The 27,513-nt window shown below is 41.5% G+C and overlaps 1 protein-coding gene across 1 annotated transcript in view; it reads right to left on the bottom strand.

The window, feature by feature from the left end:
- Positions 1 to 27,513, bottom strand: part of LOC124788796 (BAI1-associated protein 3) — a gene marked incomplete at its 5' end in the record, with an annotated part of 518,896 nt that overhangs the window by 240,210 nt on the left and 251,173 nt on the right. Inside the window, 3 exons of the mRNA XM_047256078.1 lie at positions 6,734 to 6,871; positions 12,641 to 12,748; positions 21,982 to 22,106. Of these exons, the coding sequence (XP_047112034.1) occupies positions 6,734 to 6,871; positions 12,641 to 12,748; positions 21,982 to 22,106 (371 nt within the window). The remainder of the gene's footprint in view (positions 1 to 6,733; positions 6,872 to 12,640; positions 12,749 to 21,981; positions 22,107 to 27,513) is intronic.

Below are 27,513 nucleotides of genomic sequence, written 5' to 3'. Positions count from 1 at the left end.
ACTTCCAGCTCCATTCCCCCCAGAACCTCAAAATTCTAATCAATACAATCTGGAACCACAACACCCTAATTCAGTAGTTAACCTTTCCTCCAAACCTCTCTCCCAATCCGAAACCTCTGTCCTATCCAAAGGTCTCACCTTCAGCCCTACTCCCAGATTCAACCAAACAGCCCTCGTCAAAGATTTACTGTCCTACGCTCATACTCTCTGCTGGAAATATCACCTTGCCACGAAGAAAAATGATCCTAATCCTACTCCTAATGATCCAACTCCCCAAGACACTATCCAAATTGAACCCTGCCTGGAACAGTTCCGTCCTCCATCACAGCAAGACCCACCTACTCTTCCTCAAAATCACCCTCTCCAAACCTTCCAGGAATTTCTAACTTCCAGCCTTGCCTCTCAATCCTTCTTAAAAAACCTTAATCCTACTCCCAACATCACCACTGCTGAAGCCCAGGCTATCCGTGATCTGAAGGCTGACCGATCCATAGTCATTCTTCCAACGGACCAGGGTTTCATGACCGTGGTACTTGATCGTCGGGAGTATGTGGCTGAGGGACTGCGTCAGCTTTGAGACAACACTACATACAAAGTTTGCCAAAGGTAATCCCATTCCTGATGTCCAGGTGGAGCTTCAAGGAATCCTCAGAACCTTGGGCCCCCTACAAAACCTTTCACCTGACTCCATCAACCTCCTGACCCCACTGAGACCCCGCATCCCTACCTTCTACCTTCTTCCTAAAATTCACAAACCCAATCATCCTGGCCGCCCCATTGTAGCTGGTTGCCAAGCCCCCAAAGAACATATCTCTGCCTACGTAGATCAACACCTTCAACCCATTACCTGCAGTCTCCCATCCTTCATCAAAGACACCAACCACTTTCTCAAACGCCTGGAATCCTTACCCAATCTGTTACCCTCGGAAACCATCCTTGTAACCACTGATGCCACTTCCTTACACACAAATGTTCCGCACGTCCAGGGCCTCGCTGCGATGGAGCACTTCCTTTCACGCCGATCACCTGCCACCCTACCTAAAACCTCTTTCCTCATTACCTTAGCCAGCTTCATCCTGACTCACAACTTCTTCACTTTCGAAGGCCAACAATTAAAGGGAACAGCCATGGGTACCAGGATGGTCCCCTTGTACACCAACCTATTTATGGGTTGCTTAGAGGAAGCCTTCTTGGTTACCCAGGCCTGTCAACCCAAAGTTTGGCACAGATTTGTTGATGACATCTTCATGATCTGGACTCACAGTGAAGAAGAACTCCAGAATTTCCTCTCCAACCTCAACTCCTTTGGTTCCATCAGATTCACCTGGTCGTACTTCAAATCCCATGCCACTTTCCTTGACGTTGACCTCCATCTGTCCAACGGCCAGCTTCACACGTCCGTCCACATCAAACCCACCAACAAGCAACAGTACCTCCATTATGACAGCTGCCACCCATTCCACATCAAACGGTCCCTTCCCTACAGCCTAGGTCTTCGTGGCAAACGAATCTGTTCCAGTCCGGAATCCCTGAACCATTACACCAACAACCTGAAAACAGCTTTCGCATCCCGCAACTACCCTCCCGACCTGGTACAGAAGCAAATTACCAGAGCCACTTCCTCATCCCCTCAAACCCAGAACCTCCCACAGAAGAACCCCAGAAGTGCCCCACTTGTGACAGGATACTTTCCGGGACTGGATCAGACTCTGAATGTGGCTCTCCAGCAGGAATACAACTTCGTCAAATCCTGCCCTGAAATGAGATCCATCCTTCATGAAATCCTCCCCACTCCACCAAGAGTGTCTTTCCACCGTTCACCTAACCTTCATAACCTCTTGGTTCATCCCTATGAAATCCCCAAACCACCTTCCCAACCCTCTGGCTCCTACCCTTGTAATTGCCCCGGGTGTAAAACCTGTCCCATGCAGCCTCCCACCACCACCTACTCCAGTCCTGTAACCCGGAAGGCATACACGATCGAAGGCAGAGCCACGTGTGAAAGCACCCACGTGATTTACCAACTGACCTGCCTACACAGTGAAACTTTCTATGTGGGAATGACCAGCAACAAACTGTCCATTCACATGAATGGACACAGGCAGACAGTGTTTGTTTGTAATGAGGATCACCCTGTGGTTAAACATGCCTTGGTGCATGGCCAGCACATCTTGGCACAGTGTTACACCATCCGGGTTATCTGGATACTTCCCACTAACACCAACCTGTCAGAACTCCAGAGATGGGAACTTGCCCTTCAGTATATCCTCTCTTCTCGTTACTCACCAGGCCTCAACCTCCGCTAATTTCAAGTTGCCGCCACTCATACCTCACCTGTCATTCAACAACATCTTTGCCTCTGTACTTCCACCTCGACTGACATCTCTGCCCAAACTCTTTGCCTTTACAAATGTCTGATTGTGTCTGTGTATGTGCGGATGGATATGTGTGTGTGTGTGTGCGAGTGTATACCCGTCCTTTTTACCCCCTAAGGTAAGCCTTTCCACTCCTGGGATTGGAATGACTCCTTACCCTCTCCCTTAAAACCCACATCCTTTCGTTCGTCTTTCCCTCTCCTTCCCTCTTTCCTGACGAAGCAACTATTGGTTGCGAAAGCTTGAATTTTGTGTGTATGTTTGTGTTTGTTTGTGTGTCTATCGACATGCCAGCACTTTCGTTTGCTAAGTCAGATCATCTTTGTTTTTAGATATATGAAATGTTTTTAGGTGTCATTAAAGTCGCTCAGGGCAGCACTGAGTAAGCTGGTGAGTCTACCTGTGAAATCTATATGCATTTTGTATGGCACTATGGCTGTTAATTATGTTGATAATTAAAGTATTCCCTTAAGTCTTTACCACATAGAGTATGATGTGTCTTTGCTTACATTGCTTCTACAAATGGTTGTTGATCTAAACTCTTGTGAGACAAATAATGAATATACAAATTGAAGTAGTCACCAAACAAGTTAAATATGTTTTAGATGTCACTCATGACTTTGTTCACACAGAGGGTTCTTGATCAAATAGCCCTTGAATTGCTTTAAATAAATTCATCAGTGTAATAATCGAATCTGATATGATAAATGTGGTATAACTGGCAGGTTTTTTTCCACAAATTTCAATATAAAATCTCATCCTTGGATACTTTTTATGTTGAACAAATATTTCCTCATGCCTAAACATTGTCTACTGCGTGTGATGCTATATCATTATACAATTTCGTACACGTGGATTTGAATCTAGTGCTATGAGTAGATGCGTCAGTGAGGATATTGTGTGCCTGACCTTTATTTTGTTTTATTTTTATTTATTTTTTAATAAAATAAAATGTATCCTACCATAATGCCACAATAACATCACCTACATGGGCATAGACTCAGATATTGAAAGCAAATGTAAGGCCAAAGTGCCTGAAGATTAAGAGTTAAACCTTACAATATACCATATATTAACACGCTTATTTGTGATTGACACAGATTTCAGTTTGTTTTTATATTCTTGCTTCATTTAGTTACACAGTAGGTCTAGCCTCAAAGCATTTGCTTTCAGCCACATCATACTGTATGTATTCTATCTGTACAGTTCAATGCATGAGGTTGGCTACAAGGTGGTGGTGATCTCTCCTTCCCAAGAGTCACATAATGTGCTACATGTTCCATACCACAAAGCGCTTGTTTTATCCTGTTACTTGTAATTTCTAGTTCATAATATGATACTGGAATTATCATGTTTCATCAACTGAGTAAACTGTAAAGATGACATGTAAGGATGAATATAGTTAATGCAATTCTATTTCATCCCACACAAACAGTTAAAAACAGAAAACACACAGAAGAAGTGGCAAATTTTTAACAGTAATGTCTTCAAAGAACTCAAATAATAGAATACTGACACATAAAAGGAAAAAATGAGATGGTTAAACTGCAGAGGGGTGGTATACAGTTTGTGACATGAGATATCTATAGAAATCACTTTAACTAGTCTGAGTTCTCTATATACTGAGATTGTTATGGTTCTAGTGAGTGTATGTCAATCCATTTGTAAGAGTTAGAGATAGCTATGGATTTATGGAATATAACTGGATTTACTAATGGGTCTTGTTTCCCTTTTGTTTCATTGCTCCTTTGAAAAAAAAGGCAGTCACAAATTTTCTGCTCCTTTGCTAATATTCTGACAGCCACATTGTTCTTTTACACACCACATGTAATGGCAGATTTCATACTTATATATATATATATATATATATATATATATATATATATATATATATATATATATATATATATATATATATATATCTAAAAAGAAAGATGATGAAACTTACCAAACAAAAGCGCTGGCAGGTCGATAGACACACAAACAAACACAAACATACACACAAAATTCTAGCTTTCGCAACCAATGGTTGCCTCGTCAGGAAAGAGGGAAGGAGAAGGAAAGACAAAAGGATATGGGTTTTAAGGGAGAGGGTAAGGAGTCATTCCAATCCCGGGAGCGGAAAGACTTACCTTAGGGGGAAAAAGGACAGGTATACACTCGCACACACACACATATCCATCCACACATACACAGACACAAGCAGACATGTCTGCTTGTGTCTGTGTATGTGTGGATGGATATGTGTGTGTGTGCGAGTGTATACCTGTCCTTTTTCCCCCTAAGGTAAGTCTTTCCGCTCCCGGGATTGGAATGACTCCTTACCCTCTCCCTTAAAACCCATATCCTTTTGTCTTTCCTTCTCCTTCCCTCTTTCCTGACGAGGCAACCATTGGTTGCGAAAGCTAGAATTTTGTGTGTATGTTTGTGTTTGTTTGTGTGTCTATCGACCTGCCAGCGCTTTTGTTTGGTAAGTTTCATCATCTTTCTTTTTAGATATATTTTTCCCACGTGGAATGTTTCCCTCTATTATATTCATATCATTAATTTGAAGCCAACAATCACGTTTGTTATTGTTATCGTTATTGTTATTGTCACTGTTACATTTCGAAGTCTTTTCTGTCGTCTTATTTCCTCCTTCTGTTTTGCCAGCAGTTTCACTTTCTATTCACCTTCTCCTTTTTTACCGTAATCCAGTATACAATTTTATCCCGTCGATATACACTCAATAATACGTAATAATACGTAAATCACTTCGAAACCATAACCAAAAAAAATTTTTTTTTTCCGCTTTGCTGCTATAAAATCCACCGTTTCCAGTCCACAAACAGTTCCTTTTAGCTATTAAACAACCCTTTCGGCAGTTATAATAACTTTTGCTTTATTTCCATTTCCGTTTTTCTCACATCACCGATCATTTTTAGCCGCTTCCCACAGGTTTTTACGTCATTATTTCTTCATCAAACAATTGTTAGCTTCATTTCCATAATCTGCCACCACCAAACCACTCCTTTTAATACATCCTCACGTAGTTTTTTCGAAATTTTCCCGAATTTCTCCACCCTTTAACGTGTTTTGGTGGCAACACAACCACCTAACCTTTATGCACATCATTATCTACCTACACAAGTTCACCACAGGATCAACATAGCCCAGCCCTAACCAACCCTTTTTCGCCTTTTTTCACACCAGATCTCCATTTGCTTTCTAATTTTACCTTTATCTCTCCCCATGTATTTTTTCATATTTATTTTCATTTTCATTTCAGCCTCGTTGAAAATGTCTGCTTGTGTCTGTGTATGTGTGGATGGATATGTGTGTGTGTGCGAGTGTATACCTGTCCTTTTTCCCCCTAAGGTAAGTCTTTCCGCTCCCGGGATTGGAATGACTCCTTACCCTCTCCCTTAAAACCCATATCCTTTTGTCTTTCCTTCTCCTTCCCTCTTTCCTGACGAGGCAACCATTGGTTGCGAAAGCTAGAATTTTGTGTGTATGTTTGTGTTTGTTTGTGTGTCTATCGACCTGCCAGCGCTTTTGTTTGGTAAGTTTCATCATCTTTCTTTTTAGATATATTTTTCCCACGTGGAATGTTTCCCTCTATTATATATATATATATATATATATATATATATATATATATATATATATATATATATATATATTAATAGAGGGAAACATTCCAAGTGGGAAAAATATATCTAAAAACAAAGATGACGTTACTTACCAAACAAAAGCGCTGGCACGTCGATAGACACACAAACAAACACAAACATACACACAAAATTCAAGCTTTCGCAACAAACTGTTGCCTCATCAGGAAAGAGGGAAGGAGAGGGAAAGACGAAAGGATGTGGGTTTTAAGGGAGAGGGTAAGGAGTCATTCCAATCTTGGGAGCGGAAAGACTTACCTTAGGGGGAACAAAGGACGGGTATACACTCGCGCGCACACACACACACACACACACACACACACACACACACACACACACACACACACATATATACATCCACACATATACAGACACAGCTCCCGGGATTGGAATGACTCCTTACCCTCTCCCTTAAAACCCACATCCTTTCGTCTTTCCCTCTCCTTCCCTCTTTCCTGATGAGGCAACAGTTTGTTGCAAAAGCTTGAATTTTGTGTGTGTGTGTATGTTTGTGTTTGTTTGTGAGTCTATCGACGTGCCAGTGCTTTCGTTTGGTAAGTCACATCATCTTTGTTTTTTATATATATATATAATTTGTAAGACTTTATGAAGCATCATAACCTCATTAATTACTTCTACATCTTTCAGGTGATTTCATTCAAACATTGGTATAACAAATTAACATAATTTGAAAGTATGGTATCTCACCTTTCAAATAAACTGTTGTAGAAATCTAACCCTTTCTGAAGATCAACAATTAACAATGTAATGAGATGGATCAAACTGTGTATAACAACATCTTGATTCCTTGAACTTGGTTTATGGTATGTATGAATTTCTTCATACCTGTAAAATATTTAAGATAAGACACTTGTCAAGAACAAGCAATATGTTTAAAATGTTTTTGTTCTGATACTTTGCTAAAAACTATACTATGTTGTTAAGTAAAATATAAAATAGAGTATATAATCACCTAAAATATATACTACGGCTTGTCATAAATTAAAGCAGGTACACATTCTTGCAAAAACTGCTAGGTTACTATATTTTTGTTCTTCTAACTGATATCACTATTATTTATAACTGAAAATTGCTGGAAACAGGCATCAGTATGGAGCATTTTCACGTATTGTGGACCAAGATGGGTTGAAGTGGGAGGAACACACATGTGTGTGTATCTGTTCTTTTTTTGTGTGCCACAGTGCAACTAATTCATATGTTACATCATCATGTGAGTGACTGTGCATCAATATGACATTCTTTTCAGAATAGCTACTATTTGCATTTTAGTAGAAATTGGTGAAACTATAATATAAACAACAACTGAGTACGGTGAGAGAAAGAGCATTGGCAATTTCTTAAAGTAGGTGTGTTTATACTCATACACATCAAATCCTGATTTATAATAAATTAAAAATGGAAACAAATTATAGCTCAAATAAAATTACTTTGTAGTTGCATTGGCAGGGAAAGTGTGTATTAAAGAGCAGCCAGCCATGTTTCACAAGGCTCTGCATGTACCTACAAAACCAACAACACAGAAAGCATATGGTTTTCAAGAAAGAGCTGTAGTTGGCTGGCAGCTAGACCTTACCACTCAAATATCAATCACAAAGTTACTTTAAACAAATTATAAAATGATTGTAATTGGTTGTTTGTACACTTGACAGAAGTAGCATACAATAGCAGCTTCTTTCTGTTAAAGTATAACTGGACTTATTCTACATCCCTGAAGGTGGGATTTACAGAACAAAATGAGTGAATCAATAAATGAACAGAATGAAAACATGCATTTCTTATGATCACCATGGAGATAATTAGGAAGATGAGTACCTATTTGCATGTGTTCTCACTCTTTTTTTGTACTGTGGACCAAGATAAATGGGGAGAGGGGAGGGGGGGAGGAGCAAGCAAACACATGCATGTACATGCATTAAAGCTGAAAGGAAGCTAGTGAGGGCATTTTAGGAGGAATATATGATCAGGTTAGGAAGGAAAAATGGCCATCATTTTTTAAGGAACCATGATGGCAATTGTTTTAATCACTTTATACAGTTTGAGAAAAGAACAGAAAATCTAAATCTGGGTGGTGACTTGGTACATCTAAAAGTTTGATAGCTACAGCTACAGATGAGCATGTGATCTTTCTGTGTGCCAAGTTGCAACTAATTCAAATATTACATCAGCAGGTGAGTGATAACATGTCTTCTTTGTCAATAAATTGTTTCAGTGTATGAAATTTGATTACTGTTGCAGTCTAACTTTAATACAATAAGTCAGTGGTCAACAGTTCATGAAACTGACACATTCAAAAACTTCAAAAAGCCCAGGTTAAAATAAATACAGTTAAGCTGTAAGGACATTTTATTCATCACACACTGAGAATACTGTTTTTAGTAAAATGTTTTACTCTCATTTCTGTAATGTTATTTTAACTGTTAACAATTTGGTATCAGTTCACTGACCCTTGCATATTTGTCTCCCACATTCACAGATATGCATTGCAGGCCAGGGATGGACCCTGCCTTACCTTGGGAGGTTCTCTGTCACCAGAAGAGTCACTGAGCTGTTGGCTGCCAAGCTTCGTAAAACTGCCATAGCATCTGTGGGCACAAGCTGTGCCAATATGTGGTTCACAAATCACAGCAAACAGCACTGCAGGATCACGCACCAACTTGCGTCCACGAGTTCACATGTCCATGTGATACTGCTCCTGCATTCCTCTGCTTACTAGTACATACATCACTGTTGAGCCCCTTGATCAGTTCAGCTGTGGACTCCTGACTGACCACCAGCTGCCCTCAAGACTACCACAGCTGCTGCCCATCCAACAGTGCCTCCACTGTCAGTGCCACTGAATGCCTGTGAGCTGCTCTGGAAGGCTCAACTTCACTGGACCTCTTCCTCATCACTGCATCATGGGACCATGTCTGTATGCCTCCTCAGCACCTCCCTGCTCATCGCCACTACCAATGATTGTGGACTTTGTCATAGTGGGCACTTGCTATGTAGAAGGTCATTTCAGTTGTACTAATGTGTGAACCTTCATCCTTTAAAGCAGTACTGAGTAATATTATGGTTAACAAACAAACAGTCGTTATCCTAAACTGTGCATATTAATCAATACCTTAGTACACCATTCTACCAAGGATATTTGAACTGGTGACTTCTTTCATTGCCCATATTAACATCTACTGGTGATGAGTAGAATGGTATTGTGATACATGTGACACTCATAATTAGTGTGGATTCTAAGTGTAGTCTCTGCTCAAGATTCATCCACTCCAGCTAATGCTCTTGGTTTGTTGTCTGCAGCACCAGATCCTGGTCTCGTCTGTCACCTGGCTATGTTCCCTCTGCCATGGCAAGCACAAAGCTGCCATGCCTTGTCACATTCCAATCTGACTGTGCAGCCACAGCTGGCTTCTTCCCCATAGATGGTGACATCATGGCACAACAATGATGACAAAGCCACTTCAAATGCGTTTCAGTGTTTCTTGGTGTGTCTTCATTAATTTTTACTGTAGCAGGATTCTTCAATTGTGTGATTTTACTTATGTGTTCATTCATCAGTGTAGTCATGTTATTGTATTGTGCCAATCTGTATTTGAATCCTTTGAAAACGGAAGTATGTCCAACTGTGTACCAGACATGGACTGTCCAATTCTTGGATTCAATACCTGTGTTCAGCTGTTTGGCTGTTTCGATTCTGATAGGTGTTCCTTTGCAATCTGTGTACAAATTTCTCAGCAGATGCAAGTTCTTGACAATGTTATCTCTGCTGCGTAGTCTGGTCAGTCTTTTCATGTGGTTTTCCAATGCACATTCTCTTACTTGCTGTCATTGGTCTGTGAATTCCTCAAGTTTTTGTGTTTGTTTGGGTCCTAGTTCCCTTGCAGTGCATTCTCAATCACTGGAACTATTGTTGCCTCCAGCTTACCCATTCAGGAATTTGACAGTTTATCATTGCCTCCAGCCCTTCCATTCAGGGGTTGGGCAACTTAGGACCTGCTGCAGAGCATCATTCACCCAGGTTTCCGGTTTTTTTGCCACAACATTCAGACAGAGCATCCAAGAGTTATGTGTGTAGCACGCTGGGCCTCCTGCTGTCACACTTGTTTACTATATTCTAATGCTGTGTAGCACTCTATTCCTGTCCACAGAATTCTACACGAGATATCCATCTGGTACTGGTGCAGCTCATGTACATGACAACATCAAACTCCAACATATTCGCTGTTGGCCCTTTCATCATCAGTCCAGTATTTGACAGCCTGTCCTGTCTGCTCTCTCTCTCTCTCTCTCTCTCTCTCTCTGGCAATGTCATGCTCAACCTTCCAGTCATTGCCAGCCCTATCACAGCTGGCCCTCACAATGTCATCCCCATCCATTATCAGCACTGTCACTGTTGTCGCAGGTGTGCCCAGTCATGGCCAGCCCCTCTCAAAGCTGTTCCCAGAAGTCAGCAACACCACCACCTCCTATGTGGCTGTCCCTGTACCTAACCAGCCACCCCTGCTGGTAATGCCAGTCTCATTGTGTGTTCTTCCAGGCCTGGGTTGCACCTTCTCAGACTCTTTGCTGCAAGCCCTGCCTCTACACAAGCCTCCACTGTCACTGCCAAAGGTGGCCAGTTGTCATTACCCTGCTTGGAAACAGTGTGCTTTTTTTGTTGGGGTCAGTTTTTTTATGTTCATTAAAATATTGCTCTATTGTCTTGTTCCAATCTGTTCTGGTGGTCGTGCGGTGCCTCCTCCACTGAGTGCTATGTGCCTTGAGATGGTTGCACTATCTCCCTTAGGGGGGGGGGAGTGTAGTGTATTGCAGGGCTGAGCCTCTGCATATTTGTCCAGCACACTCGCAGATATGCTTTGCAGGACAGACACGGCCCTGCATTACCTTGGGAGGTTGTTTGTCAACAGAAGAGTTACCGAGCTGTTGACTGACAAGCCTCCTGCAGCTGTCACAATGCCTGGCAGCGCAAACCATGCTGATACGTTGTGCACAAGCCATGGTAAACAGTGCTGTCGTCACAGGCAGCTCCTTACATCTGCACGGTCACACGTCCATGTGACACCATGCTTTTATTCCTCTGCTGACAGCTACTTAGGTTGCCACTCAGCCCTCAATGGCCAGTTCAGCTCTGGACTATGCTTTGAATCAAAATGCCTGTTGCTTCTGCTACCCATCCCATAGTGCTGTCTCATGCCTTTGGCAAGATTACAGCCACTGTATGCCTGTCAGCTGTTCCAGAAGACCCCACTTTGCCTTCAGCTGGATGATAGCCACTGCATGCCCATCATTCGCTATGACAGGTACTTCTTCACCATCGCCTGGATCATAGCCATTGAACTCCTGTGAGCCACTTCGGGAGGCTCTGCTTCACTGGACCTGCTTCTCGACAGCCCAGGAGATCACGGCCTTATGGGAGCATGTTGCTCTGTCTCCATGGCACCTCCCTGCTCGTCACTACTACTGATGATGGTGGACATTGTGACAGTGGGCACTCACTACATATTGTCACAGAATGACATTTCAGTTGTACTCATGTTTGAATCTTCATCCTCTAAAGCTATACCGCACTGAGTTAGCTCATGGTTAATAAACAATCAGTAGTTACTCGAACGCATGCATATCAACCATTACCTTTGTACTCACTTGGCCAAGGATACTTCACAGATGGAAGAATACATACATACATATATATATATATATATGGCCAGTTCAGCTCTGGACTATGCTTTGAATCAAAATGCCTGTTGCTTCTGCTACCCATCCCATAGTGCTGTCTCATGCCTTTGGCAAGATTACAGCCACTGTATGCCTGTCAGCTGTTCCAGAAGACCCCACTTTGCCTTCAGCTGGATGATAGCCACTGCATGCCCATCATTCGCTATGACAGGTACTTCTTCACCATCGCCTGGATCATAGCCATTGAACTCCGGTGAGCCACTTCGGAAGGCTCTGCTTCACTGGACCTGCTCCTCGACAGCCCAGGAGATCACGGCCTTATGGGAGCATGTTGCTCTGTCTCCATGGCACCTCCCTGCTCGTCACTACTACTGATGATGGTGGACATTGTGACAGTGGGCACTCACTACATATTGTCACAGAATGACATTTCAGTTGTACTCATGTTTGAATCTTCATCCTCTAAAGCTATACCGCACTGAGTTAGCTCATGGTTAATAAACAATCAGTAGTTACTCGAACGCATGCATATCAACCATTACCTTTGTACTCACTTGGCCAAGGATACTTCACAGATGGAAGAATACATACATACATATATATATATATGGCCAGTTCAGCTCTGGACTATGCTTTGAATCAAAATGCCTGTTGCTTCTGCTACCCATCCCATAGTGCTGTCTCATGCCTTTGGCAAGATTACAGCCACTGTATGCCTGTCAGCTGTTCCAGAAGACCCCACTTTAATATATATATATATATATATATATATATATATATATATATATATATATATATATATATAAATCTTTGTGTAGGTACAATGTATTTTTTAAAAATAATTATTCATTTTTTACCTTCTAAACTGCTATGAAAAAGAATGTCACATACACTAACAAAGTAATGAATGAATTAAAATCTTACCATTCAAGTGTTCCTTTCTTAAGAGCTGTAATAATCTCGCCTCTAATTTCTTTGTTGAAGGGGCAACATTTCCAGAATGCTTTCATATTTGCCAAAAGACCAAGACACCTGTTCAAAAGAAATGATATATTATGTTTATGTAAAAGGTCATTAACTTAGCTACAATTTTCTTATAAATAAACTGATATGAAATACAAAATTAAAAGTAAAGAATGAAGTACAATTTTACATCTGTATAAACAAAAAACTAGTAAGACTTGAGAGACTTAGAAAGAAGAACATCTGACTGTTGGTTGAGGGTTCTTTTTTTTTGAGTCCAAATAAAAAATATTCTCTTGATTTAATATTCCTTTGAACATCATAACTACATGGTATCTGATCAATTAGTACAAGATTATGAACATAGTGAGGGCAATGTGGGGGGGGGGGGGGGGGGGGGGGGGGAGGGGGCAACAAGGGAGTGATATGGAGATCAAATAAATAAAAATCACATACAAAAAAATTTCAAAAAAAGAAGAAAGTGGTTACATGTCAGACTATGGATCTAAAGAACTCGCATTCAATCTCTGGTTAATCCTTGGATTTTCCTCTGTTACTTATCACTTCTTTCATGTCTTGAAATGTGAAAAATGCCAAGATGTACTGTGATACAGAGTTCACATAACTGTTGGTCCCTCCCATAACAGGTTGGGCAACTAAGTTCAAAGGTCATAGGAAGGCCACAGCATATCTTCTGCAATAGGACCATGCCAAATAAAACACTGTGGTGTTCAAACCAACCTTCAGGTTGCTAATAGCTTTAATTTTTTGCAATGCTCTGCAGTGTAGTCTGGAATGGAGCCACAATAATAGGACACATGTAATATAAAATGGTTCAAGCTTTACTCTTTGCTGCAGAATCAATTAATATGATTTTGAGCTGCATATCTGTGTTCACGCAAAAGTTAACCTAGTAAAGGGGAGGGGCAGGAGAGGAGGGGGAGGGGGAGGCATAAGTGGCTCAAATAGATGTAGGTAGCAGCAATTATGCAGAGATGAAGAAGCTACATAGGATAGATTAGCCCACAAAAGCAGAATCAAACTCATCTTTGGATTGAAGATTACAACAGCTTAGTTGCAGAGTTTTGAAATGAACAATCAGTCTTTTGTGTCACATGTTAACAATATTTCAGCAACAGAGTGAATTTTCATTTTCAGTTGCACTAAAAGTCTGCTAATGGGATAATGGAGCCTCTTCATCTTTTGTAAGTTTATCTGAAGATGGTTATCAATCAACTAAAACTGGTTATCAGAAAATTGTAATTTTATGTTCTACTGTGATCAAGACTATTTTTTAAAAAAAGTTACAAATAATAGAGATTGCTGTATCTCCATCATTCAGTGATACAAGATCTCACAAAAAGTCATGTTTGGTTGCAAACCCAGAGACACATATAAAGCTCTGTTTAAGATCTCTGGTATTCCTCCTTTACCATGTGTATCTACATTACAAAAACTCTTATATTCTTTAAAATGCACACTAGATTCGAACTCTTATGGTAATCAGCGAAAAGCTGCAAATAATAAGAATAATGGGAAAGGGGCATTATATTAGTGATGTGTGGGTAGGTTGAGAATTTGGGTCTGATGGGAGGCATGCTAGGGTAGTCCATGCAGTTGCAATGACCACTGTGTCTGGATGGCTTAGTGGTCAGAGCGCCTACCAAGTATGCACGTGACCCAGTTTGAATCCCATTTTGGCACAAATTTTCAACTTACCCCATTGACGTAGATCAATGCCTCCTTGCAGCCTATGTCTGTCATTCCCTTATACACTCCTGGAAATGGAAAAAAGAACACATTGACACCGGTGTGTCAGACCCACCATACTTGCTCCGGACACTGCGAGAGGGCTGTACAAGCAATGATCACACGCACGGCACAGCGGACACACCAGGAACCACGGTGTTGGCCGTCGAATGGCGCTAGCTGCGCAGCATTTGTGCACCGCCGCCGTCAGTGTCAGCCAGTTTGCCGTGGCATACGGAGCTCCATCGCAGTCTTTAACACTGGTAGCATGCCGCGACAGCGTGGACGTGAACCGTATGTGCAGTTGACGGACTTTGAGCGAGGGCGTATAGTGGGCATGCGGGAGGCCGGGTGGACGTACCGCCGAATTGCTCAACACGTGGGGCGTGAGGTCTCCACAGTACATCGATGTTGTCGCCAGTGGTCGGTGGAAGGTGCACGTGCCCGTCGACCTGGGACCGGACCGCAGCGACGCACGGATGCACGCCAAGACCGTAGGATCCTACGCAGTGCCGTAGGGGACCGCACCGCCACTTCCCAGTAAATTAGGGACACTGTTGCTCCTGGGGTATCGGCGAGGACCATTCGCAACCGTCTCCATGAAGCTGGGCTACGGTCCCGCACACCGTTAGGCCGTCTTCCGCTCACGCTCCAACATCGTGCAGCCCGCCTCCAGTGGTGTCGCGACAGGCGTGAATGGAGGGACGAATGGAGACGTGTCGTCTTCAGCGATGAGAGTCGCTTCTGCCTTGGTGCCAATGATGGTCGTATGCGTGTTTGGCGCCGTGCAGGTGAGCGCCACAATCAGGACTGCATACGACCAAGGCACACAGGGCCAACACCCGGCATCATGGTGTGGGGAGCGATCTCCTACACTGGCCGTACACCACTGGTGATCGTCGAGGGGACACTGAATAGTGCACGGTACATCCAAAGCGTCATCGAACCCATCGTTCTACCACTCCTAGACCGGCAAGGGAACTTGCTGTTCCAACAGGACAATGCACGTCCGCGTGTATCCCGTGCCACCCAACGTGCTCTAGAAGGTGTAAGTCAACTACCCTGGCCAGCAAGATCTCCGGATCTGTTCCCCATTGAGCATGTTTGGGACTGGATGAAGCGTCGTCTCACGTGGTCTGCACGTCCAGCACGAACGCTGGTCCAACTGAGGCGCCAGGTGGAAATGGCATGGCAAGCCGTTCCACAGGACTACATCCAGCATCTCTACGATCGTCTCCATGGGAGAATAGCAGCCTGCATTGCTGCAAAAGGTGGATATACACTGTACTAGTGCCGACATTGTGCATGCTCTGTTGCCTGTGTCTATGTGCCTGTGGTTCTGTCAGTGTGATCATGTGATGTATCTGACCCCAGGAATGTGTCAATAAAATTTCCCCTTCCTGGGACAATGAATTCACGGTGTTCTTATTTCAATTTCCAGGAGTGTATTTAAAATAAATGTGATAGGCAAGGACAGTAGATTGGAAAAACAACTGTGATGTTTAAGATCACTTTATCATCATTTTCGTCATCATTGACTCGCAAATTGCTGAAGTGGCATAAACTAAAAAGGACCTTGTTTCACTCTTTTAGATGAGATCACAACCCCAGGATAGAAGCAAAACTTTGGACCCCAGTCCATCGTAGTTAAAAATATTTTAGCTGATGCATAACTTTAGTCTGGTAATTGTAGTATAATTGGTGAATGTGTAATAATGTATGCAATTTCTTAAAAAATAGTCATTGATGTAAGTGTACATTAAGCTATGGATCAATACCTAAGAAGCTGAGATTATCTTTGCCTTGTCATCATGTTTATCTATGTATTATCATCTTTGTGAATCAGTAATGTACTTGAAAATGGGCTTCCAATCTGAAACCTAGGTTGTGCAATAACATTGATAATAAATTGTGAAACAAGGCTAAAAAACAGTGTTTGTTTAGTTAATTTACAATGTTTCACCAAGAACCCACAGTTGATTCAATTAAAATGCAAGGTAAAATTACAAATGTGTCATGAAATTAGAGGGTGTGCGCTGTGTTTACTGTATGTGTGTAATAGTGGTAATCAATATATCAGCTAAATCCAGTGTTGTACCCCACACAGCATTATGTAGAGCTGCAGCAGCAGAAGACAAAATCAACATAAGACAGATTTAAACTTTGAACAAACAAAGGTGTTGTGTCATTTTATTGGATTTTAGAACTCTAGAATTAGTGAAAATATGCATAAATTGTAAACTAGTCAACCGAGAGAGTATTTTCCATGTAATCTCTACATGGGATGCTGCGTTATCAGAAATTCCCTATGACACATGTACAGCAAATGTTATGAATTGGTAATTCTTGATGAAACATCTTGTCCGCTATCAATGCTTCCCTCACCAGTGGCCAGGACTTTCATGTAAAATGCATGTGGTGCTCCCTCAGGAGAGCACATGCACACAACAAAAGATGAATTTACGCAGACTTCTAGTTCTTAAGTGTTAAACTTATTGAAAAACTAGCCAATCTGGCAATGCTTCAAATTGCAAAACAGGTGTGTGAACTGGGTATATGTCCCAATCAGGTCTCCTTGGGAAATGTGTGAGGATGGAATTTTGTCTCCTCATTGAAATTTTGCCTGGTTTGAAGATATGGAACTTGGAAGTATAGAATATGAATGAATGTTATATGTTTTTTTAAATGTTTTTCACACAATACAATTACAAAATTTAAGTGTATACATTTCCATTTTTGGGATACTGTTGGTAAGAGTTTGAACTGCCTTTTTGAACTACCAGTTCATGAAAGGGCACGTCCATGTGAAAAATTTGTCTAGGAAGGAAACGAAACAGCATATTTTCACAGCACATATATAATATTACATCTATACTACTGTGTATACAACTGTTGTTTGTATAGTCTATGTTCCAAAAGTATAGAGTATAGTTTCAGTTTTTGTGATCCTGTATGGTAAAATTTAGAGAAAATAACCACATTAAAAACAATCACACTGTAAATCAATTCCAGTGTATTTGAATGTCTGACCTTGAGCCTTCTTTATCATTATTGCAAACAAAATCTTGATTTGCTTAAAGGGAATGGGTAAATCAGTTGTTATCATTGATATACAAAGTATGAGAGTGACCTCTCCAGTTGCTGGATCTGTGAGGACAGTGGTTTTAATGACACTATTTTGCACACTTTTAATCTGCAAATGGGTAGCATTACAATGTTTTGGATGATTCAGGATACATAGTATTATTCTAATCATAATTAAATGAGAATGAATACAACTTTCCTAACACACGGTTTTTCTGTTAATACCAACAGTAGGAAAGAAAACAAAATTGCACATTTTCACAGCACAGCACAGCACAGCACTTTCTTCCTCACAGACAGTTTTAACAGAAAACCTATAGACTATTGTTTTAAAGAAAGATACAGCCTACATACCTCTGAATGTTTATTGGTGTATTACAAAAAAATTTGAAGTAAATAGGTCAAGAACTTTTAGAGATATTTGCTAACAATGTTTCCTCTTTATTTGTTATACTGGTATGTATAGTTTTCTTAGAAATGACATAAAAAGTGTAACACATAATTATATATTAAGAACATATAGCTCATGGTCATCCAAATGGTTATTGTGTGAAAATTGGAAATAAACTGGTCACGAACTTTTTGAGATTTTTGGAAACTAGTTTTACCTGAAAGAGACACCATCACATAGGTGACACAAAGCCTGCATTATCATAAAGCTGAATTCTGTGATGCAGCTCACTGTCTGCAGACATTCTTTATGCTGCTTTACCAATTAATAGAGAAAAAAATTTACTTCTAGTGGTGCAGATGTAGTCTGCACATCACATCTACATAAACTAACTACATTTGAAACAAGAAAGCAAAGTTTATCAGCTATAAAATTAATTACCTAAGACTTTTTGTGGCTTTTGCGCCTATAAAAAGAACTATTAAATTTTATGAGAAATATAGAAAGAAGTGCTGAGGACAACAAGCTGTATTCCTTAGTGAATATTACACAAGGATGTTTGATGTTTCTTAACAAAGCACATAAAACATAGTTCATATTTGTTATACTACTGATGGAGTAGAGTGGAAAAAAAATCAGCTGGGAGTAATTTCATGACATATATAATATCGAGCAGGCTTTAGCAAGCTCAATAGAACAATGTAGCTCATTAGCATAGCAAGGGAAATTTGTGAATCACATAATTCATATCGCTTTGTAAGTGGATTTATCAGGCAACACAGACCTCACTAGATGAGAATAAATTCAAGCAAACACGTCCCACACACATTACCAATAGTTTTTGATAACATGTGGAAGACATCATGAAGCAGACTGCAACACAGACAATTCCCCGATTTTGGACACGGATATTAAACTGAAAGCTCCACTTGAGAATAAGAACATTAAGAATTTTTGGTATTAATGGTGATAAACTGAAGACAGTGAAATAAGCCTGAATACCAACTACATATAAGTTTGGTAATTTAGCAGTGACCGGTGATGTAGGGAGTACATGGCACCAAGGGATGTGGTACTGAAACCAGTAGAGGCAAGTATCAGGACAGAAAAGAAGCAGAAAGGAAAGTGATAGCTAACAAAACAAAGAAGCAACTTAAGTCACAAGGGAGACAATAATACATAGGTAATGAGATTAGTGATCTTGGATCATCATAATGGCAGAGCACTATAACCAATGTAATCAATCAAAAACTCAGAATGGCGCTCGGATGAAAACCGTTTTCATTGTGGGTGGGAATGGTACAGAAAATTGTCAGAAAAGACAAAATACACTCCTGGAAATTGAAATAAGAACACCGTGAATTCATTGTCCCAGGAAGGGGAAACTTTATTGACACATTCCTGGGGTCAGATACATCACATGATCACACTCACAGAACCACAGGCACATAGACACAGGCAACAGAGCATGCACAATGTCGGCACTAGTACAGTGTATATCCACCTTTCGCAGCAATGCAGGCTGCTATTCTCCCATGGAGACGATCGTAGAGATGCTGGATGTAGTCCTGTGGAACGGCTTGCCATGCCATTTCCACCTGGCGCCTCAGTTGGACCAGCGTTCGTGCTGGACGTGCAGACCGCGTGAGACGACGCTTCATCCAGTCCCAAACATGCTCAATAGGGGACAGATCCGGAGATCTTGCTGGCCAGGGTAGTTGACTTACACCTTCTAGAGCACGTTGGGTGGCACGGGATACATGCGGACGTGCATTGTCCTGTTGGAACAGCAAGTTCACTTGCCGGTCTAGGAATGGTAGAACGATGGGTTCGATGACGGTTTGGATGTACCGTGCACTATTCAGTGACCCCTCGACGATCACCAGTGGTGTACGGTCAGTGTAGGAGATCGCTCCCCACACCATGATGCCGGGTGTTGGCCCTGTGTGCCTTGGTCGTATGCAGTCCTGATTGTGGCGCTCACCTGCACGGCGCCAAACACACATACGACCATCATTGGCACCAAGGCAGAAGCGACTCTCATCGCTGAAGACGACACGTCTCCATTCGTCCCTCCATTCACGCCTGTCGCGACACCACTGGAGGCGGGCTGCACGATGTTGGGGCGTGAGCGGAAGACGGCCTAACGGTGTGCGGGATCGTAGCCCAGTTTCATGGAGACGGTTGCGAATGGTCCTCGCCGATACCCCAGGAGCAACAGTGTCCCTAATTTACTGGGAAGTGGCGGTGCGGTCCCCTACGGCACTGCGTAGGATCCTACGGTCTTGGCGTGCATCCGTGCGTCGCTGCGGTCCGGTCCCAGGTCGACGGGCACGTGCACATTCCGCCGACCACTGGCGACAACATCGATGTACTGTGGAGACCTCACGCCCCACGTGTTGAGCAATTCGGCGGTACGTCCACCCGGCCTCCCGCATGCCCACTATACGCCCTCGCTCAAAGTCCGTCAACTGCACATATGGTTCACGTCCACGCTGTCGCGGCATGCTACCAGTGTTAAAGACTGCGATGGAGCTCCGTATACCACGGCAAACTGGCTGACACTGACGGCGGCAGTGCACAAATGCTGCGCAGCTAGCGCCATTCGACGGCCAACACCGCGGTTCCTGGTGTGTCCGCTGTGCCGTGCGTGTGATCATTGCTTGTACAGCCCTCTCGCAGTGTCCGGAGCAAGTATGGTGGGTCTGACACACCGGTGTCAATATGTTCTTTTTTCCATTTCCAGGAGTGTATTACAAAGCTTAGCAGATTACTTTACCATGAGATAATGTAATATATTCAAAAAGATTCTCAATCTAACAAGAATGTGCACAAAAGGAATGATGGATGCAGTTCAGTATAATGGAAAGGAATCTGAGTGGTTTTGGCTGAAATGTGAGCTGGAAGAGAATGATGCAATATTCTTCTTTTACTTAATTGAGTGTTAGAATGGAGTAAAAACAACAGCATAGTGTAGAAGTGAAAGAAGTGGGAGGCCTATATAGATGACATGATGGTGATGATAAAAGTCAAAGAGAGTCTAAAGGGCATGGTAAAAGGCATCATACAGCAGACTACAAAAGTGGGTCTACAGATCACAGTAAGTAAGAATGAATACATGGTATGAATATGTTGAGAAGTTCACATAACTGGCAGCTTCATTAATTGTACACAGTGATATTACTCTGATTTAAAGGGAAAAAATACAAGCAAGAGAGAGACGTTTTTCAGTCTTTGAAAAACCTTCAGATTTTGAGTCCACTCGTACAGAACAAAGATAATAATCTAAAGCACCATCATTTCCTGGAATATAATCTAACATTTGAAAACAAGGACAGCAAGAAAGGAGGGTAGAAATAAATTTGACACTTTCATAAGTCGTGATGAAAGAAAGAACAATCAGGGTTTAGCATCCCACTGATCATTAAGTCATTAGATAAGTAATCTCAGATTGTGGAAAGGCTTCTGTTGCATCCTTTCTGGGTGAATAATCCTGGTGTTTACCTCTAATGATTTTGGAGAATCATAGAAATACTTAAATCTAGATGGAAGGGTGGGAAATTGAGTCCAAATCTCTCCAATTGTGAGTCCAGTGTCTTAATTACTGTTCCCCTTCTATAGGTTGAGAGTGACTAGGAGGCTCTATGGACCTGTTACAGATGGAGACATTGTTTGAAAGCATAAATGTTGCACAACATTTGTAAATGAGATTCCTTCAATGAAGTTTAAAATGGACTTCCATAAATATCAGTATTATGGCACTATTTTGCAATGTTGTGTTGCATGTGAAACTGAATAATACATACGTTTCTAGTACAGTAGTATTTTCTTTTTAATTAATTCACTATGCATCAATTAAGAACTAAACAGTTTTCATTAGGCAATAACTGAAACCTAGAAATCACATACAACTGTAGAAGATAATCATTAGCAGTATATTACGAATCAGTAGTTCATCCAGCACATTTTTCACATATACGTTGTGTTCTATCATAGATTACACTTATAAATACCAACAGCTGCTGCATGTATTAACGGGCAACAATGAGTAGAGCCTACACAATACTAATTGTATTACCTAAGCAGGTAATCAAGCCTTGACATGGCTGCTCTGTTGTGTGGGGGAAAATACTGACGATGCTTTCTCAACATCTGCAAGGAGAACTCAAGGAACATGTTGAATGATTCCGCCAGACTCTCCTCCTGAAACAATCAGACAAGAAACATTGCTTTCACACTCAAATCATGTATACTTACAAGTAACAACTGAATTTCGAGAAAAATGGAAAAATAGCAGGGGAACCAGATCTGTCATTGACTATATAATAACAGATCAGGAATTCAGGAAGGCTGTGAGGGACACACGTGTATTCAGGGGATTCTTTGATGACACTGATCACTATTTAATCTGCAGTGAAATTGGGATTGCGAGGCCGAAACTGCAGGAGGTCAGGTCCATATGTAGGAGGATAAGAGTGGAGAAACTTCAGGATAAGGAAATCAGGCACAAGTACATAACAGCGATCTCAGAAAGGTACCAGTTAGTTGAATGTAGTCAATTACAGTCATTGGAAAAGGAATGGACAAGGTACAGGGACACAGTACTAGAAGTGGCTAAAGAATGTCTTGGAACAGTAGTGTGTAAAAGTAGGAGGAAGCAAACAGCTTGGTGGAATGACACAGTCAAGGCAGCCTGTAAAAGGAAAAAGAATGTGTATAAAAAATGGCTACATACGAGAACTCAGGTAGACAGAGAAAGTTATGTTGAAGAAAGAAACAAAGCCAAACAGATAATTGCAGCATCCAAGAAGAAATCTTGGGAAGACTTTGGAAACAGGTTGGAGACATTGGGTCAAGCTGCTGGAAAACCATTCTGGAGTGTAATTAGCAGTCTTCGAAAGGGAGGTAAGAAGGAAATGACAAGTATTTTGGACAGGTCAGGAAAACTGCTGGTGAATCCTGTGGATGCCTTGGGCAGATGGGGGGAATATTTTGAAGAGTTGCTCAATGTAGGTGAAAATACGATCAGTAATGTTTCAGATTTCGAGGTAGAATGGGATAGGAATGATGATGGAAATAGGATCACGTTTGAGGAAGTGGAGAAAATGGTCAATAGATTGCAGTGCAATAAAGCAGCTGGGGTGGATGAAATTAAGTCGGAACTCATCAAGTACAGTGGAATGTCAGGTCTTAAATGGCTACACAGGATAATTGAAATGGCCTGGGAGTCGGGACAGGTTCCATCAGACTGGACAAAAACAGTAATCACACCAATCTTTAAACATGGAAACAGAAAAGATTGTAACAACTACAGAGGTATCTCTTTAATCAGCGTTGTGGGTAAAATTTTCTGAGGTATTGTTGAAAGGAAAGTGCGAGTATTAGTTGAGGACCAATTGGATGAAAATCAGTGTGGGTTTAGGCCTCTTAGAGGTTGTCAGGACCAGATCTTTAGCTTACGACAAATAATGGAGAAGTGTTATGAGTGGAACAGGGAATTGTATCTATGCTTTATAGATCTAGAAAAGGCATATGACTGGGTTCCTAGGAGGAAGTTATTGTCTGTTCTACGAGATTATGGAATAGGAGGCAAACTTTTGCAAGCAATTAAAGGTCTTTACATGGATAGTCAGGCAGCAGTTAGAGTTGACGGTAGACTGAGTTCATGGTTCAGAGTAGTTTCAGGGGTAAGACAAGGCTGCAACCTGTCTCCACTGTTGTTCATATTATTTATGGATCATATGTTGAAAACAATAGACTGGCTGGGTGAGATTAAGATATGTGAACACAAAATAAGCAGTCTTGCATATGCGGATGACTTAGTTGTGTTGGCAGATTCGATTGAAAGTTTGCAGAGTAATATTTCAGAGCTAGATCAGAAATGTAATGACTATGGTATGAAGATTAGCATCTCCAAAACGAAAGTAATGTCAGTGGGAAAGAAATATAAACAGATTGAGTGCCAAATAGGAGGAACAAAGTTAGAACAGGTGGACGGTTTCAAGTACTTAGGATGCATATTCTCACAGGATGGCAACATAGTGAAAGAACTGGAAGCGAGGTGTAGCAAGGCTAATGCAGTGAGTGCTCAGCTACGATCTACTCTCTTCTGCAAGAAGGAAGTCAGTACCAAGACTAAGTTATCTGTGCACCGTTCAATCTTTCGACCAAGTTTGTTGTATGGGAGCGAAAGCTGGGTGGATTCAGGTTACCTTATCAATAAGGTTGAGGTTACGGATATGAAAGTAGCTAGGATGATTGCAGGTACTAGTAGATGGGAACAATGGCAGGAGGGTGTCCACAATGAGGAAATCAAAGAAAAACTGGGAATGAACTCTATAGATGTAGCAGTCAGGGCGAACAGGCTTAGATGGTGGGGTCATGTTACATGCATGGGAGAAGCAAGGTTACCCAAGAAACTCATGGGTTCAGTAGTAGAGGGTAGGAGGAGTCGGGGCAGACCAAGGAGAAGGTACATGGATTCGGTTAAGAATGATTTTGAAGTAATAGGTTTAACATCAGAAGAGGCACCAATGTTAGCACTGAATAGGGGATCATGGAGGAATTTTATAAGGGGGGCTATGCTCCAGACTGAACGCTGAAAGGCATAATCAGTCTTAAATGATGATGATGATGATGGAAAAATAGGCCTATTGTTTGTTCACGACTTCTGACTGAGTTTTCTCTGAAGTATGGAGAATGCAGGGAACATTGGAAAAGATTTACAGGCCTGAAATCAATGCAGCACAGTGCAAAGCAAATGATATGTATATAATGAATTCAGTGAATAAACACAAAGTTGCACTGGAAATTATTGAAACAGAAATAAACTGTGATATTAAAGTATACCAGGCACCAATTCCATCTAAGTAAACATTTTGACAGGCTTCATTCACATGATAGTATCATGGAGGATGTAAGTAAAGCAAAGGCACTGCTGGCAAAAATGAACAGTAAGCTGACAACAGCTTTTGCTGGACTCACGTAATGGAGAAGATGATCAATGAATCAATAGCTAAGCTCAGTAATTCTAGAGCAGGGAATTATTATGGCCTCTCAGATTATGTTATTAAATATGTTAGAAATAAAACTGTAATGCCATTAACTAAAATAATCAATCAAATCTTGAATGAAGGTATTGATCCAGATTGTTTGAAAATACCTGTAGCTAAACCAGTATGTAAGAAATGAGTCTCCAGATAACTACTAACCTGTATCACTTATACCCATCATCTCAAAAATAATAGAATATTGCATGCATAAACAGATGAGTCAGTATCTTGAATCTAATGAGATAGTTAGCTTCTTACAGCATGTTTTCAGATCCAGCCTTTCTAGAGTCAAACCAATTGGGAGCGTAGTATCAAAAATATACAGCTGCTCTGAAAATAAAAATATTATCTGTGCAACACTGTTGGATCTGAGGAAAGCTTTTGATATGGTCTCCCACAATATTCTCATAAATAACTCTATCACTATGAGCTGAGAGGGATTGCTCTATGCTTAATGCTGTCTTACTTGGACAACAGAAAATAGTTAGTTAAGGTAAATAATAAAACATCAGAATGTTTTCCAGTTGTAATGGATGTACATTAAGCATCTGTTCTTGGACCTTTCATTTTCATTATTTATATAAATGATTTACACACAGTTGTAGCACTTGATGCAGTACTATATGCAGATGTCACAACATTCATCATGTGTAAAACCAACCTTGAAAATATGCAACAAAGCATGGCAGTAGCAATTACCATAACTACATAGTTCGCATGGATAGACTGCATTAGAGTTACAAGGTTAAGATTACACAACCATTATAATACAAGAACAAATTAGCATAAGCATGCATACTATTACTACACACACAAAAAAAAGTTTTACATCACCACAGTTCCCAGCACTCCTGGAGATAGATGTTGACTGTGGATATTGTATCACAGACACAGTCCCTTTGACTGTTCAGAGATGTCACTAAGCCCACCCAAAGATGTAAATAAACATGCATGAGCGTCGCCTATTACAAGGAGTGGGTCCGACAGCCAATCAGTTCCAGTCATTCAACCAGGAAGGAGATACACGGCTAATGTTGTCTGTAGTTCAGCTATTCCTAGATGGTCAATACCACAGTTTGATCATGTCCACGTTGTTACTTTGTGACAGGAAGGGCTCTCAACAAGAGAAGTGTCTAGGCATCTCGGAGTGAATGAAAGTGATGTTATTCAGACATGGAGGAGATACAGAGAGACAGGAACTGTCGATGACATGCCTCGCTCAGACTGCCCAAGAGCTGCCACTGCTGTGGATGACCACTACCTATGAATTATGGCTTGGAAGAATCCTGACAGCAACGCCACTATGTGAAATAATGCTTTTCGTGCAGCCAAGGATGTTGTGTTATGACTCAAACTGCACACAATAGGCTGCATGATGTGCAACTTCACTCCCAACGTCCATGGCGAGGTACATCTTTGCAACCACAACACCATGCAGTGCAGTACAGATGGGCCCATCAACATGCCGAATGGACCGCTCAGGATTGGCATCACGTGCTCTTCACCAATGAGTGTCGCTTATGCCTTCAATCAGACAATTATTGGAGGTGTGTTTGGAGGCAACCCAGTTAGGCTGAACGCCTTAGACACACTGTCCTGCGACTGCAGCAAGATGGAGGTTCCCTGGTGTTTTGGGGTGCCGTTATGTGGCAGCAGTGTACACTGCTGGTGGTCATGGAAGGCACCGTAATGGCTGTATGATATGTGAATACCATCCTCTGACTTATAGTGCTACCATATCAGAAGCATATTGTCAAGGTATTCATCTTCATGGACGACAATTCGTGCCCCCTTTGTTCACATCTTGTGAATGACTTCCTTTGCAGGATAATGACATCGTTTGACTAGAGTGGCCAGCATGTTCTCCAGACATGAACCCTATTGAATATGCCTGGGATAAGTTGAAAAGGGCTGCTTATGGACGGCATGACCCACCAACTACTCTGAGGGATCTACACCGAATCACCGTTGAGGAGTAGGAGACTCTGGACGAACAGTACCTTGATGAACTTGTGGATACTATGCCATGACAAATACAGGCAATGACGAATACAGGCATGTATCAATGAAAGAGGACATGCTACAGGGTATCATGGGTACAGTGTGTACAGCAATCTGGACCACCACCTCTGAATGCCTTGCTGTATGGTGGTACAACATGCAATACATGGTTTTCATTTACTACTATTGCTAAGTCAACATTGCTCACCAAATATGGCCAGACAGACTGCATCACAAGTGGGCTATTATATATTAAAACTACAACTAAAACTAAGATAATAGACCAGAAGCATTACACGACACTGGTGTTACAAACAATGGTTATAAACAACACTGTACAGTTCATCAGTGTTGACAGTTTGTGGCTTCAGATATGAAACATCATGTTGAGCAGTCTGCAATTCCACTTGTAGAGGAAAAAATCGTTTACAGAATATAGTGGCTGTTGCTAGAGCACATGCATCAGTCTAGCTCTGAACATCCTCAGTGGCAGTGTTCGAACATCCAGCAGTAGGTGGTTGAACATCTTCAGGGCTGCTGAGGGAAAACTGTAAAGT

This window comes from Schistocerca piceifrons, chromosome 3 (assembly GCF_021461385.2).
Source record: "Schistocerca piceifrons isolate TAMUIC-IGC-003096 chromosome 3, iqSchPice1.1, whole genome shotgun sequence".
Taxonomy (NCBI): Eukaryota; Metazoa; Arthropoda; class Insecta; order Orthoptera; family Acrididae; genus Schistocerca; species Schistocerca piceifrons.
The sequence above is the reverse complement of the archived record's forward strand: the minus strand, read 5'-3'. Positions and strand labels throughout refer to the sequence as shown.